At 42.1% G+C, this 17105-nt stretch overlaps 1 protein-coding gene across 1 annotated transcript in view; it reads right to left on the bottom strand.

Moving 5' to 3' along the window:
- The window catches only part of SLIT3 (slit guidance ligand 3), an 818102-nt gene that overhangs the window by 56173 nt on the left and 744824 nt on the right, over positions 1-17105 (bottom strand). Inside the window, exons 25-27 of the mRNA XM_069102723.1 lie at positions 8449-8520; positions 6678-6841; positions 3469-3593 (exon numbers count right to left, since the gene is read on the bottom strand). Of these exons, the coding sequence (XP_068958824.1) occupies positions 3469-3593; positions 6678-6841; positions 8449-8520 (361 nt within the window). The remainder of the gene's footprint in view (positions 1-3468; positions 3594-6677; positions 6842-8448; positions 8521-17105) is intronic.

Below are 17105 nucleotides of genomic sequence, written 5' to 3'. Positions count from 1 at the left end.
TGGGTCCTAAGCTCATAGATGAGAAACACATCACCACAAAGCAGAGCAAGCCTTGTCCCTCTCCTATGCACCGGTCCTTCTGTCCTAGTAAACTTTCTGTCTTCTAGGCTAAACAACTTAACTTCCTTCATTTGATATGTCTGGCACATAGGAGTGGCACATGGCAACTGGATTAGTGGGGTCCCCCCAGCCTGGCTTCCCAGACACCTCTTGGGAGCCCAGTGCTTCCACACTGGGGTCTAGTTTTGGAGGAGTTGTGAGGTTAAGGATAAAGGGCCAGGGCTCAGGGTGAAGGCCACTGGGAGAAATACCAGGCCAAGTGGGCAGCTCTGGGCAGCTTTGACAGTCATGAAATAGATGAGGTATGTGTTTCCATTGTATAGGAGTGCCCAGAACCACAGCCAAACTGTTGGTCAGAACTTCATAGAATTATAAATGTTAGAGCTGAGAGGGGCCTTAAAGATTACCTAGTGTATCTTCTTTATGCTGAAGTAGAAGTTAACTTTTTGGTCTCAAGGTCTCCTTTACACTCTTCAAAAACCACTGAGAACTCCAAAGAGTTTTTTATGTGGGTCATCTCTATCCATATTTATGATATTGGAAATTAGTATTACTATGAAAAGCAGTTTTCACCTTGTGGATCACATGAAAGGGCCTCTGGGATCCCCAGGGGTGACCAGATCACACTTTTAGAAACATTAGAGGCAGTGTGCAGTAAAAGAGAGGTGCACTGGGCCTAAATCAGGAAGACAAGTTCAGATGGGGCCGTAGACACATTAGCTATGTGACTTTGGGCAAGTCACTTAAACCGCTGTCTGCCTCAGTTTTCTCAACTGTAAAATAGGTAGGTAATAGTACCTACATCCCAGGGTTGTACTGAGGAGCAAAAGAAATATTTGTACAGTGTCTGGCACATAGGAGGTGCTTAAAAATGCTTGTTTCCTTCCTTCCTTCTATTGAGCTAAAGTCTCCCCACTTTTTTTTTTTTGGAGGAGGGAAGGCAAGGCAATTGGGGTTAAGTGACTCGCCCAAGGTCACACAGCTAGTAAGTGTGTCAAGTGTCTCAGGTCCTCCTGACTCCAGGGTCAGTGCTCTAATCACTAAGCCTCCCCACTTCTGCAATTAGACTTTGCTCCTCCAAGGATATTCCCTCCATAGTTACACTCACACGTGGAATATAAACTCTGAGAGTATAGAGAGTGATTAATTGATCATGCTCTGAGAAACCATTCCTAGATGAGCAGCCTCTTCTGGTAGTAGGTGTGGAGAAGGGATTGAGGTGTTTTTCTAGATTTAGTCTGGATCGTTGGCAGAGAACAGTCTGGGGAAAAGCATGGCTGTGTAGGGGTTGGAGCGCTGGACCTGGAGTCTCAAAGGGTTCAAATTGCACCTCAGACACTTATTACCTGTGTGACCTTGGGCAAGTCACCTAAAAGTTTTGTCTCTCATTTTTTTTTAATCTGTAAAAGTAGGAGGTTGGATCTGACAGCTCTTAAGATATGTTCCTGCTCTAAATCTGTGATCCTGTGACCTTCTGGGTATGAACTCATGCTGTTCCCCTTTATTCTGCCTTGTGTTTTGCCTCTAGGCTTTTTAGAACTACAGGGGTTCTCACTTATTCAGTCTGGCCTCTTCTTTCTTCCAAAGAGGTAGTCCTTGGGCTTGGAGCATTTTGAAGCTAATTATCTGGGAAGGCAATTGGAGCAGGAGACCTGATATCTAAGATCCTCTCTGCCAATGACTTGTGTGACAATGGGGAAGTCACTTAACTTCTTTATGTTCTATTTTCCTCAATTTCTTTTAAAAATAGCTTTTATTGAAGTCTTTTGTTTTTATATTAGTTATTTCCAGATATGTTCCCTCCCATAATCAATCAATGAGTATTACTTAAGATCCTACTATGAGGGGCGGTCAGGTGGTGCAGTGAGTAATAGCGCGGCTCCAGCGTCGAGAGACCCGGGATTGGTTCTGGCCTTAGATACTTGGCACCCACACAAAATAACTGGCTGTGTAACCTTGAGCAAGCTACTTAACCCCAATTGCTTTTAAAAAAAAAGAGCCTACTATGTACCAGGCACTGTGCTAGGTGCTGGGGGATAGAAATACAATGAATAAAGCAATCTCTGTTTGAAAACCACTAGCTTTCCCTTCTAAAAAGGTAAAACAGTTAAGCAATATTCCATACCTATGATTTTTACACCATATTTTCATAAATTTCAAGAGAATATTAATATTATCAGTGGAACTCTATTATAAAAGAAACTAGGTGATGTGGGGATAGAATGCTGGGCTTGGAGTCAGGGAGACTCGCGTTCAAATCTTGCCACAGATGCTTACTAATGGTGGGACCCCGGGCAAGTCACTTAATCTCTGCCTGCTTCAGTTTCCTCATCTGTAAAATGGGGATGATAATTGCACATACCTTCCAGGATTGACATGATATTTGCAAAGTGCTTTGCAAAGCTTAAAGTGTTATAGAAATGCTAGCTATCATCACACTTTTCTTCCTCATAGAATTGTTATGAACACTGACTTGTAAGATATTGTATGCTAGGAGCTAGGGAGGAAGAAAGAGCTGTATAGTCGCATTAATAATAATACTGGTAACCACTATTTTCACAGCTCACATCTCCAGAAGAATACTTTCCACTATGTCCTTGATAAATGGTCATACAGCCTGTGCTGGAAGACCTTTGGTGACCTTCCATCTCTGGACATCCTCATCAGTCTCATTTTTGGATCCAGTCCTCATTATTAGGGCATCTTCCTTTCATCAAGCCTCAGTTTGACTGTTTGAAACTTCTACCCATTGCTCCTACAGTAGTTCTTTCCCCTTGGGCCAAGGAAAACATGTCCAATCCCTTTTCCATATGGTAACCCTTCTTTTTCCTTTTTGGAAGGAAATGTGGCATAGGGAATAGCATAGTGACTTGGAGTCAGGAAAACCTAGGCTTCATTTCTTAATTCTGACTCTTACTGTGAAACCTTGGGCAAGTCATCTAGCCTTTTCAAACAGCTTTCTCATCAGTAAATTGCAATATGTACCTCAATCAATCAATAATCATCTGAAGCTGAGATGAGAAAAGATACTTTGCAAACCTTAAAGTACTTTATAAATGTCAGTTATCATTATTGTTTCTTTTTTCTTATTGACTATGCCTAATTTCTTTTTCACTGTATTTTATTTAGAGGGTGGAGGATGGGTAAAGGCAAGGATGTGAAATGAGGATGCCTCTATTTTGTGCATTTTCAGTATTCCTATTTAAGATTAGGTGGGTGAGCCTGGGCTGAGTGAAGGTGAAACCATTGTTTTGAGGTTATCTGTGGTTTTTTAATTGTCCAGATTTATCATGGAAATTTGAAGGTTGGATGAAAGCGCACTCCATTGGGTTTAGGCAGTGAGGAAAATATGGTAGGGGAATGAGAAGTATGTTCTTGGATAGGGAAGAGAGTCAGTCCTGGTGGTACCTTGTAGCCATAAGGGCAGGAACAGCGATACAGCTCCATCGGATCTGGGCTACATGTTCCATTGTTCTTGCATGGACTGGAGAGGCAGGGGTTACACTTGGCTGCAATGTTGATGTCCACTGGGCCTAGGAAGCCAAAGTCACAAAGTATTTAGAGTCTCCAAAGTATTTCACCCAAGTATCTCTGCCTACCTTGTTGCCCTGATGCCAGTCTTTGCCCTCTCATTGTATCCCCCTTTCCTTTTCAGCTGACTACTAGCCCCAGTTTTAGTCTGGTTTTATTCAGGAAGAATAGTCCTCCCCAGGAAAGTTTCCATTAATTCAGCTGCTGCTTGATGATGAAACAATCACAGTGGGAAATCATTCAAAACACTTCTGCAGTCAAATCAATTACTGTAATTAGTCTGATCTGATTTCAGTGCTAATCTGCAAACAATACACTGTAATTAGAAACACTCTGTGCATCTTTTCATAATGCAGGAAGTTCAGTGCCTGGACTCCATCTGCTCCCCCCATGCTGGCTCCTGATTTACCCCACCTTGGACCTCCCAGGCTCTGACTACTGTAGCTCCCCCACCCTCATGCCATTAGCCTTGGCCAGACTGTGGTAGGCACAGTTAGTTGGGGGTGGAAGGCATTCAGAGGGAGGGACCCTAGGTGTGTCCTCCACAAGAACAGCGTTCACTGCCTTGACATATTCTCAGGATCTGTAATAGCTCTGGTGGACTTTACACTGCATGATCCAGGAGGATAGGCACCATGTCTAAATGCTTCTTTTTGTATTGTGCATAGATTTAGAGCTGGGCGAGATCTTGGAGGCCATCTTGTCCAATCCCCTCAGTTTACAGATGAGCAAACCCAAGGCTGAGATAAGTTAAGGAACTTGTCCAAAGGCAGCTTGGTGGTGAACTGAATAGAGTGCAAAGTCTGGAATCAGGAAGACTCATCTTCCTGAGTTTGAATCTGTCCTTGGACACTAGCTGTGTGACCCCGGGCAAGTCACCTAACCCTGTTTGCCTCAGTTTCCTCATCTGTAAAATGAGCTGGAGAAGGAAATGGCAAACTACTCCAGGATCTTTGCCAAGAAATCCAACTGAACAACAACAAAAAAAAACTTGTCCAAGGTCACACAAGTACCAAGTGTTAGTGGGATTTAGACCTTCCCAATTCCAAGTCTAACTCTCCAAACCATTACAGCAGGGGCTGGCAAACTATACCCTGAGGGCCAAATCCAACCTTCCATTTATTTTTGCATGTCCAGGGAGCTAAGAATTATATATACATATATATATTTTGCTTTTTGGAGGGCAATTGGGGTTAAGTGACTTGCCCAAGGTCACACACCTAGCAAGTGCTAAATGTCTGAGGTTGGATTTGAACTCAGGTCTTCCTGACTCCAGGGCCAGTGCTCTATTCACTGTGCCACCTAGCTGCCCCGATATTTATATTTTTAAAATAAAGATTTATTACATTTAAGAATGTAAAAATCATTGAGCTCCAACACTACAAAAACAGGCAGATGCTGGTCCTCGGGCCCCTAGTTTTCCCACCCACTGCAATGCACAATGATATCTCTTAATAAAGGAGGTTATGTTATCAAAGAAGGCAATTATAGTGATGATCTGTCGAAAAGAAGCATCATTTAGTGTAAGAGAACCTTAAACCATCCTAGAGTTAAGTGAATTATCTTAATGCATTTCTTATGGTTATTTCCTGGGCAGCTGGGTGGCACAGTATATGGAGTGCTGGACTTAAGTCTTAATGACCTAAGTTTGAATCCTGACTTAGATATTTACTTAGCTATGTAACCCTGGACAAGTCACTTAGTCTCTCTGTGCCTCAGTTTCCTTCCCTGTAAAATGACAATGATAACAATAGCCCCTATGTCACATGGTTGTTGTGAGGATCAAATGAGATGATGAATGTAACCCACTTAGCAAACCTGAAAATGCCATATAAATGTTAGTTCTTTCTATTATTGTTAATTGGGAACAAGGCAGAAGAGGTTACAAAGAAGGCCATAGAACCCTGGTCTGGGATCAGGCCTAATGCTTGTCTGACATTCTCAAACGAAGACCTGACTGGCAAACCTGATTCCAAGCCTGGGATCAATGGCTCTTCTCGGCCTCTCTATGGCTCCTAAATTCCAGCATGTCTCTGTGGTTCTGGGCCTCAGAGGCTCCACGTGCAGACAGAGAAATGAAAAATGAGCTTTTTACAAAATAAAAATCAATGCAACTTTCCCAAACTTCAGCAGGGGTCAGGGCCTCTGGTAAGTCTCCTCCTCACTTGGTCTGAATGGAGGACTCCTGAATCCCAATGCACTGTATTGACAACAAAGTGTCTTCCCCTCTATTTCAGTTAAAACAAATTATATGGAAAAGGGCAATGTAAAATTCTCCTTGAAAAAGATGAATAGAGAGTCTGGCTGTCATCTCAGCCACATCTGGGACACTGGGGACAGGCATGCAAGGACACAGACAGACTAGGGGATTTTTTTCCATTTGGAGGGGAAAAAAGCTACCATCTATTTTTTTGGGGGAAACCCCCCAACTCTGACACGTATTTATCTATTCTCCTGATGTTCTTTCCCTGCCCCGCTTTCTCCCTCCCTCCTTTTCTTTTTCTTTGTTTCTCTCATTCTCTCTAGTTCATAAAGATTGATTAGTCAGGAGAGATACTGAAGGGTTTGTAAAAATCTGAGGGGAGAAAAATGTTAAGAAACATATTTGAATTCCTCAACAGCTTGAGAGGTAAGGAGGAAATCAGAAAGGACTAAGGTTATTGCCATGAGCTGGGACATGACAAAACAGTTATGTGGTTAAGGCGACTCCTTGGAAACATACCCAGGCAACTAACTCCTTTCCCTAAAAGCCCCGAGGAGTTCTTTTTTTTAAATTTTGGGGATGATTAAGAGGGAGTGAAAGGGGAATGTTAAGGAAGAGACGGATGAGGAGATAGATGAATATATTTCAGTGTGAATTCAATGTCTAGGATGGACCTTCCCAGACTATGGAACAGAAATGGAATTGGCTTCTGAAGTCACAGATGGGTCAGAAGCCCGATTTTGGGAGTGGACAAGGGACTAAGATGAGACTTAGAAAGGCAGACCTCAGAGGAAAGATAGAAGTCTTGGGGGTCTGAGGATGGCTAAAGAAGGACCCTAAGGAGGGACAGATCTGCAGCTTAGTCTCAGGGCCCGCCTCCTACCTTTACACTGGAAGCGGTGGGTGGGTGTTGTCAGCAAGAGCCTGTCTGCCATGTGCTCAGGGCTGCTACAGCGGGCAATTCCTGGCTCCTTGTAACCTGCCTTCACCCACTCTGAGAGCCAGCGGAGGCTGCAGTCACAGTGCAGGGGATTGGTTCCCAGGGCCCTGAAGAAACAGTAGTACCAGCTATTAGCCCCGACTTCCATCTTCTTGGCACATGTCCCATATTTTAGGCATCATCTCAATGTTAGCTCCTCTTACTGTGTACTGGTGTGCTTTTAGCTGCTCAAGTGCATACGTCTTTTGGGGTTTGGGGCAGTGATGAGTGGAGAAATAAGGTCTCTGTTACCCTTGGACACTTTGGCCCCTAAACACTCCCTGTCCCACCTAGGTTGGCCCACCCGATTACCTTCCCATCCCAGAACCTTTGTTTCAAGTTCTTCTCCAACTTGGGAAAGTTTCCTTTCCCACACTTGCAGAATTCCATTCCTCCCTTCACCATTCAGATCATATCTCACTACTAGGAAGCCTTTCTAAGTCTCATCTGACCTAGGCATCAATCTTTCTCCCATATTTGTTGTGCTTATGGGGGAATTCATTCTGTGGAAAGGGCTCTAATAAAGAAGGGGTCACAAGTTCCTAGGGAGTTCTAGAATCATACAAATACAGATTCCCAAAGGATGGACTTTAAAAGCCCAAACTTTAAAAATTGGGGTATCTAGCCCTGACTAATGGAGAGAATCTTGGGGTAGCTTTCAGAAAGTCTAGGTTTTGCTCTTAGTTCTGCCACTGCTTGCTGTGGGACCTCATGCAAAAAGGGTCTGGATCCTTCTGTAAAATAGGTTCAGGAACATCCACCACAGCCGCTGCCTCTGTGAGGCAGTAAGAAGGTGCAAAGAACTAAGATAAAGTATGCAGAAACCTGTCCAGTTCTTGGGAAGAGAGAGATAAGCAGTGTTATCCTTCCCTGATTCCCAGCTGCCACACTCATATATTTCCAAGGTTCATAAGGTTAGGCATGAAGCTGGAGATTTAAAAAATTCATTCTTTTCTTCCCTGAGAATTGCTTTAAAATAAAAAAAAGCCTAAATTTACTTATAGCATCATAGGATATCAAAGCTGGAAGTAATCTAAGAGGTCTCTGGCTCTAGATGAGGGGAAATGAAGACTCATCCTTTTCAAAAGAAGGCTCAAAAAGAGAATGGATTGCTTGTTTTCTTTCAGAGACCTCTGACACCAGAGCCTTGGGTGAAGGACGCTGAGGGACTGGCCTATGGATGGTCCAAGCCTGAATGCTTGAAGTTCCCTGGGAAGCTGTCCTTACACAGGTAATTATAAAAACACAGGAATAAAACAGGAGAATCCTGGAAGTGTACCTTACAGAAAATAATGAGGGTCATTAAGAACAGCCATTTTCCCTGTGCACATTTCTCAAAAAGTCATAGAATTGGGCCTTTGCACTCATCACAACCATATTTGCTTCATGAGAGTGAGGGTAGTAAATGACATGGTGAGTTTTCAACAAGGCACTTACTGATGCCTCTCAGTTCAGCAAAATTAAATATAGGTTAGTAAACTAACAGCCCAGGAATGGGCTCAATGCATCCATTCAGTAAGATAAACTAATCCTGTGTGTGTGTGTGTGTGTGTGTGTGTGTGTGTGTGTGTGTGTGTGTGTGTGTGTTATGTGGGTGAGTGGTATGGAAGTGGGGAAGCAAAGGGCAGGGGAAGGGAGGAAAGGTAGACGAAGGGAGGGGAGAATGGCTACTTACAGATGGGAAAGAGAGGTCAGGTCATTAAAGGAGCCCTCAGGAACACTGGAAATGTCATTGCCGTGAAGAGTTCTAGAGAAGGGATAAATTGAAACATTAAAATCCAACATTTTTTTCTGTGCCTGGAATACCATCCATCCCATCTTCACCTGCTGTCTTTTATCCCTACCAAAAATCCCATTTCTCACCTCTAAATTTTTATACAGATGGTCCCCCCCTTATCTGGAATGCACTGGTTCTTCACACCTCATGGAATCCCTCATTTTATTTATAACACAGTGCTGCCTCCTACATGAGACCTTTCTTTACCCACACAGGCACTAATGCTCTGCACCTCCTGAAATTACTTTGGGTAACTTTGGACACATTTTTTATTTACTTAACTTCTGGATTTCCCTTTTTTTTTTTTTTGTGAAGGCATAGTTCTTCCAATCTTCTAGAACTGTAACCTCACCCCGCACATCCCATCAGTTGCCAAATCTTGCTGTTTCTACTTCTATAACATCTCTCACATCCCTTCTCTCTCACAAACTCAGCTACTACCTTATCATCAACCCCCACCTAGGCTATGGCAGCAGTCTGCCCTGTACTCTCTTCACACTGCTGCCAGTGATTTTCCTTAAGTGGAGATCTGAGCTTGTGGCTCTCCTATTCAATAAACTCCAGTGGCTCCCTATTGCCTCCAGGAACAAATAAATATAAATTCTTCTGTTCAACTTTTAAAGCCATTTATACTTGTATAGTCTATATCAAATTGCTTGCCTTCTCAATGAGGGGATTGAGGAGGGAGGGAAAGAATGTGAAATTCAAAATTTTAAAAACTAATGATAAAAAGTATTTTTACATGTAATTGGGGAAAAATAAAACACTAAAGAAAAAAATAAAAAAAAAATAAAATCATTTATGACCTGGCCCCAACCTCTCTGGAAAGACACTCCCTCTTCTGCACACTGGGATCTAGTCAAACTGACTTCTCTTTGTTCCTCACATATGACTTTAAATCTTCTTTCTCTATTGCTTGGTACTGGCTCCTCCCCAGGTCTCTCTCCTCATCTCCACTTCATAGGCTTCCTCTTTTCCTTTAGGATTCTGCTCAAGCACCATCTTCTACATGAGTATTTTCCTGCTCCCCTCAAGCACCCTCTCAAACATGCTATATTTTAGTACTTTGCTTTACATTTATTCTGTATATACTTATATTTGTTGTCTCTTCCTTTAGAACAAAAGGGGCATTTCATTATTTAAATTTGTATTCTTAGCACCTAGAATAATATCTGGCTCATAGTAGGTACTTAATAGATGCTTTCCTCTTCCTTTCCCCCCTTAAATTATAAGCTCCTTTAGGGGAAAGAATAGCTAGCATTTATATAGTGCGTTAAGGTTTGTAAAGTGCTTTATTTATGTTATTTCATTTGAACCTTACAACCCTGTAAGATAGATATTATTTTCATCCCCATTTTACAGATGAAGAAACTTAGGCTGAAAGAACAATGCCCTGCTGAAGGTCATGCAGCGAGGAAGTGTCTGAGGCAGTATTTGAACTTGGGTCGTCCTGATTCCAAGACTAGCACTTTACCCACCTGCCTCAGTAATTGACATTGTTGGTATTCTGTCAGCAGAACGTAAGGTCTTTGAGGGCAGGGATGGTTTTATTTTTGACTTTGCATCCCTGTCATCTTGCACAGTATCTGATATGTAGAAGGTATTTGATAAATATTTGTTCATTTTGTTAAACTGAATTTGACTGTGGAAATACCATCCATCCCTAAACAATTAGTTATATGTCAGTGCAGTGGACTATTAATGAAATGTAAGAATGTGAGGAATTCAGAGAAGTCTTGTAAGACTTATATGAATTTAAAAAAATGAAGTAATCAGAACCAGGAAAAGTAATACACGAATGAGTAGGGAACTACAAACAGAAAGAACAAAAGCCCTAAACTGAATGGTTTTGAAATTATGACCAAAGTTGCCTCCCTCCCCCAAGAGTTAAGAAAGTGTACCTCCCTCCTTTTATAGTAAAGTGGGAGACAGTCAATGTGTTGGGTTACTTTTGCTGACCGATTTAATTTCTTCTTCCTTTCCCCCTTTAAATTGTAAGCTCCTTGAGGGGAGAGAATATCTTTTACTTGTTTTTGTACCTCCAGCACTCAGTACAGTGCCTGACACAGAGAAGGTGCTAAATAAGTGTTTATTTATGGATTGATTTTTAAATCTTTATTACACAAAAATAACAACAATAATAATTAGCTAACATACAAGAAGATAAATCTTTAAGGCTGGCAAAGTGCTTTACAAAGAAGCAGAGGAAGGATCGCTTTGGAAATGAATGTGACATAAAACAAAACATATTAACCAAAATAAGATGAAATTAAAGAAATTCCACTCACCCTCCAGGATTCAGCTCAAATTTTATACCTTTCTTTCATGAAGCTCTGACCAATTCCCTTACCTAAAAATGATCTTGCCTTCCTCTGACCTTCATAGTTTTCTGTGAATCTATTCTGCTGTTCTCACATTGTTTTGTTCATTTATTTGCATGTCTATGCCCACCCTTCCCAGATTATAGATGCCACAAGGATTTATTAAATCTTTGTATCTCCCCCGGGTACCTAGGACAAACAAGAGTCTGCACGTAGTTAATACTTAGTAAAGATTTGTTGAATTTCATCACATTTCTGAAAGCTACAAATTCCGCTAGCTACCCCAAACTGGGTAGAAAGCTTCCATGCAGTGAAAGTAGTATATACATACATACTATATGAAACCCTGATGTTTATACTAGCATCTGACACCTTCCTTGCCTCAGGAAACTCTCCAAGCCAAAATCTTATTAAATTTGTAGGAGACACAAAGCTAAGAGGGATGGTTGGCACATTGGATTCCAGAATCCAGATCCAAAAAGACAGTGAAAGGTAATGACATCATACTACATCCAAAAAGATGAGATTTAATAGGCATAAATATAACTTGTATTCCTATACTTGGATTAAAAAAAAAATAAAGCTCATCAATTCAAGAGGAGGGAGACATAGCTGGAGAACAATTTTTTTTTTCTGCAAAAAGATATGGAGGTTTTAGGGATTTCAAGCTTGATTATGAGTCCACATAAGCAGCCAGAAAGCGGTACTGACAGCAATGTTGGGATACATTAAGAGAGACACAGGTGGTAATGGAGATTGCAGGACCTCCCACCTGGAGATTCTCACAAGCTGAATGACAATCTACATGGTTTAGGTTTGGAGCAGTCCAATCTGGAGAGAAAATAACTCTTAAGAGAGGACTTTTTATTTTTAAACATTCAGATTAAAGCTGTAAAGTACTTAAAAAACCAATTATTGATAATATGCAGTGGCTTATTTGCTTTGCAGATTATCCATAACAACATAAAAAAGACTTCCTTCCTTCCTTTTTTCCTTCCTTCCTTCCTTCCTTCCTTCCTTCCTTCCTTCCTTCCTTCCTTCCTTCCTTCCTTCCTTTCTTCCTTCCTTCCTTCCTTCTTTCCTTCCTTCCTTCTTTCACAACACCTTAAACCCAGTTCACTCTGAAGCTCACAGATTCAACCACAATAGGTCCCTGCCTAGGCTCTCTCTACTTAATGGCTGTATTTTGGGTCCTCTTGGCTTAGAGTCAATGTCAAAGGTAACTGTTTCTCTTTGGAACAGCAAGCCTGAGGGTCTTCCCCTCCCAGCCGGATTTTTTGCTTTTTTTTTTTCTCATTAAAGGGGCCATCCTTTGACTCACTTCTTAAAGAGGCCTATTCATTAAATGAGCATTACCTCACTCTAAGTGAGTACATGAAAAGGCCTTAGCCTAAAAGGGTCTCCCATTGCATCCTAGGCCATCTCCAGTCATCCTGATGAATATCAGGTCACTGGATACAGATGGCTTTGGAGGAGAAAGTGAGGCTGGTGACCTTGCACAGCCCTCCCTCACTCAAATCCAAGTCAACTGCAAATCCTGTCATCGTTTCCCTGATGCCATGGTCCTCTTCAAAATCAAAAGACAAACACTACAATGAGAAGACTTCCACCCTCTACCCTGCAGCTGGTTCCCTGGTCCCAATAATGGACTTAGTCAGGAAAGGTCTGAGACTGGTCACATAGGTGAGTGTCTACACATGCCAAAACTTCAGAACTGGCAAGGGCCTTAGAGGACATCTATTTCATTCTGTACCTGAGTCCACACTTCTTTTTTAGCGTCTCCAGCAAATGATCATCTAGCCTCTGTCTAAATACCTACAGTGATGGGGAACTCATTACCTTATGAGTTAGTTCTCACTGTCAGATTTGTCTTCACACTGGGCAAAAGTTTATTATCTCTCTTTAATTCTCAACCATTGCTCCTTCTTCTGCTCTTTGATGCCCACCAGCAAAATCTAAACCTTTCTCTATGTGACAGTCCTTCAGATATCTGAAGATAGTTGTCCTGAGACCCATAAGTCTTTTCTTCCCCAGGCTAGAAATCCCTAGGCCTTTCAAGAGACCGTTGCAGAGTGTGTGCTCTCCAGACCTCTCAGAGTCCTGCCTGTTGCCCTCCTCTGTATGGGTTTCAATTTATCAGAGTTGTTCCTAGGATGTGGTATACTGGTATATACCAAACACCAGATATCATATTTGTGCACCTAAGACTCAGATCCATGTCAGTGTCTGAGTGCATCTTTCTGATTGCATTACAAAGAAAACTAGAAATTATTTTTGGATAATACAGTTACTTGTTTCCCCCCTTACTTCTTTTACCCTATATCAGAGCAGACATGTGAGAGCTGATTAGGCATTCATACTTGTATGTGATATAACTACCTTATAGCCAGAGGCTAAAGTCTCAGCAGGGAAGAACAATTAGCAAATTCTTAAATCAAATTAAATCAATTAAAGCAAATTCTCTTTTAGTCAGTCGTGTGGTAAACAATGAGTCATTTGTGGCTTAAGTAAGAATGCATGTACCTTGATTATGCAAGTGATGGGTGAACATAGGTTATACTTGGGAAAAGTAAGATGTCTGAAATTCATTTATGGAATTTTAAACACATTTTTATTTAATGATGAGCACTACCCACCACTTAAAATAATGATGAAAGTTCTTAATAGTGGGCATTAATGATTTTTTTCTCTTTAACTTATTTCAAACTTAATAACCATCAATAAGAACATTCAATTACAGAAAAGAATTAAAAAAAAACCCCAACCATCCATGCACTAATCATTTTAATAAAGCATGGATGTTTTTAGTTAAAACAAACCATTAGCCTTGACAGTAAAACTATGAACATGACAATATACAATGAACTTGCAATCTATTTTTCTTTAGGACAAATATGAAAATGCATTTGGTTTTCACTTATGATATATTAATGTATATAAAAATAGAAGGGTTTAGAACGGGTTCTAAAATCATATGAAAACAATGGCTTTGCTGTACTCCTCTAATAATAAACAATATAATTTCCAAGGAACCCCTCAAGTAGCAGAGTTGTCAAACTTCTTTCCATCTCAGGCAACAAACTTTGGGTAAAGTTAAGTGTGATGGAGAAGGTGGCAGTGGACCCATATCCACTCACTGTACAGGAGGGACTAGCTACTTCTTGTAAGGAAGGAGAAGGAGGCCAGGGTAGGGACACTTCCAAACGCTTTTATAGGAGCCATTTATTCCCCAATTCATCTGATTATTTATGGATCATACAGGCCCTTCCATGCCATTTACCCAGACGGCTTGAAGGCTCCTCACTGTTTTGCAAATGAACTTCAGCCACACTGTTAATCATTTCCGAATGAGACCTGGGCCCCTGGAGGGGAACAGGCAGTATTAATTTAAAAACACTGAATGACTCGAAGGCAGCTTTGGTGCTATGACTTCTCTTGGTTACACACCCATATATTAGCTCTGCTGCTGAGAACTCTATAAACTTTCTACACAGTAACAGACTGTAATTCATGGGCACAAAGCTGCCTAGAGTTGCCTGGTCAGCAGATTCTCTCCTCTCCTTGCCACCTCCCTCGCTTCTTGGTCTCCCACCTCCCTGAAGAAGAAATCTTGCATTTCAAAAACCCAGTACTAAGCAAAAGCTAGCAAGCAGAAAGAAAGCAAGAGCCCACTCAGAGAAGGCCTCAGCATCCACCTTTTCTCTTCCACTGGTGTCCTCCCTGAGTGGCTCTGAGAAAAGGAGGACTTATTCCAGGTCCCTGGAACTTCCTCCTCCTTTTCTCTGCTTCTGACTAATAATGCATTGCTGAGGGCAAGTTAGGGAAGGTCACGCTTCAGTTAAGATTCATCTTGGAGTAAATGTTAGAAGGTAACCCTAACCTTGTTACAGTCAGAGTCAGAAACCTGATGGGGATAGATGATGGTGGTCCTAATATTGCTTTAGAGGTGGAAGGGGTCTTAGAGGCCATAGAGTTCAATGCCTTCCTTTTAAAGATAAGGAAATAGAAAAGTGAAGTGAATGACCCTGGGTCACATAGGTTTATCCATTGCACCAACCAGCTGTCTAAGATGACATTTCTCAGGTGCTTGTGAGCTCATCTGGGTATATGATGGACCACAACTCGGTGAAGAGCTGGAAGGTCTAAAGCGGTGTGAGGGATAGTATATCATTCTAGCCCTGCCTTTGGCAGGATGCTGGCCAGAAGCTGGTGGGGCACATGCTTTCAGGTTATCATGCAGTAAAGCTTCTGGGTTCCCCCCCCCCCACCCCAGCCCTCAAACATAACTTCACATACCAAGAATCTGAAATCACAGCTAGTATATCACACCATATTGAGGCAGTGGCTAGCCCGGTCCCTTAATAAGAAGGTTACAAAGGGATTTCAATATTTTTTGGAGCACACTTTTGGGGGCTGGTTTGGACAAACAGCATTCATTTCCTACCCCTCGCTTCACCTTTTACGTTATATATCTCCCTGGCCAAAATCAATGTAGCCACCAGCAGGGCTGCTTTCTGGGTATTTACCTTATCTCAAGGATGGCATAGTATAGTGGATAAGGAGCCAGCTTCCGAGCTAGGAGTCCCTGGGTTCGTCTCCTACTTCTGACACATACTGGCTATGACTCTACGCCAGTCACTTTACCTCTTACTGTTCTAGGTAACCCTTTTAGACTTAGCTGCAGGGAAAGAGCATTTCCCTTATTGAGAGCTTCCAATGAAAGCACAGGTTCAGTCCTCTCCAAACTGCAAGCACAAGCTTATCTTGTTTTAAAGTGCACCTAAGAGCCTCCCAACACTCACCACAACGCACAAAGCAATGTGGTGAAAAGGGAAGAGCAGAGAAGGGCCTGGGAGCTCCACACAGGTGACCATGGGTCCAAATTCCCCCACCAATATTTTCTAGCTGGGTGTCTGTGGGAAAGTCACTTCACCTAAGCCTTGGTTTCCTCATCTGTAAAATGGGGATGATTATGCCTATAGTGACTACCTCACAGAATTTTTGTGAGGATCAAATGAGAGGAATTGTGTAAAGCTGCTTACAAACCTTAAGATGTTTTAATTATGTTAGCCATGATGAGTGCTAATATGCTGTGTGACCTTCAGCAAATCACTTCCTTTCTTCATCAATAATATTAGGGAATTGAGTCAGATGATCTCTAAAATTCCTCCCTGGTTTTATATTTTTCTGTTGCTAAAAAATCTTCGGTTGGGGGCAGATGTATGTATGGTTGAGTGTCCACTGAATACAAGACAGACAAAGTTTGAGTAAAGGAATAAAATTGCACAGGGCAGTGCCCGGGATGGAATGGAAATGGATCTCCAACAGGACCTCTGAGATGCCCCAATCAAAGCTATTCTGATGGCATACACACACACACACGCACATGCACACATACACACACGCATGCACGTGCACCCATACACACTCGCACACGCACACACACGCACGCACACGCACACATACACACATGCATGCACGTGCACCCATACACACTCGCACACGCACACACACACGTGCACGCACACGCACACACACACATGCACGCACGTGCACCCATACACACTCACACACGCACACACACGCACACGCACACACACACACGCCCCATCCAAATCTGGTGGGCCTCAGCTGATAGCACCGAAGCCACCTGAAGAACTGGCAAAGAGGAAGAATGCTCACAAATAAGGGGTATGAGGTAGACAACTCTGGCTCAGCTCTGGCCAGCGAGATGTACTTTCCTTCCTTTGTATTAAGCTGGAAATGGGGAAATTGTTTTGCTGATGTTTTCTTTTCTGAAACTCTCCTGAGAACATGGATAATAAATAAGTGACAATAACAGATTGCGCACTGTCAGTCCCAGGCACTTCTTCCCCTCTGGAGAATTGATTTTTAATAACAACGCAGATGACACGTGGCGGGCGTAGTAGCTGACACCAGAGTTTTGTGGGCTGCAATAAATCATATCAATCTGGAGGCCTCTGAATGGGCACAGCTACTGGGGATCCATTTTACTAATGTCATCGTGCATGGGCTCAAGTGGGTATCCAGTTAACAGATTGGGAAGTGCCAGGAAGCCGTTCCCACTAATATGAGCCTAAGACAAGAAGACATAGAAATGATAAGAGACATGATAGACAAGAATCACAATAATAGGAATTTAGGGTGGCACAATGGATACAGCACTTGACTTGGAGTCGAGGAGATCTGAATTCAAATTTTGCTTGTGTGACC

The sequence above is a fragment of the Petaurus breviceps genome, unplaced genomic scaffold (genome assembly GCF_028583685.1).
Source record: "Petaurus breviceps papuanus isolate PSGF00001 unplaced genomic scaffold, PetGlider_PUasm1.0 551, whole genome shotgun sequence".
Lineage (NCBI taxonomy): Eukaryota > Metazoa > Chordata > Mammalia > Diprotodontia > Petauridae > Petaurus > Petaurus breviceps.
This window is presented reverse-complemented; position numbering and strand designations above follow the sequence as displayed.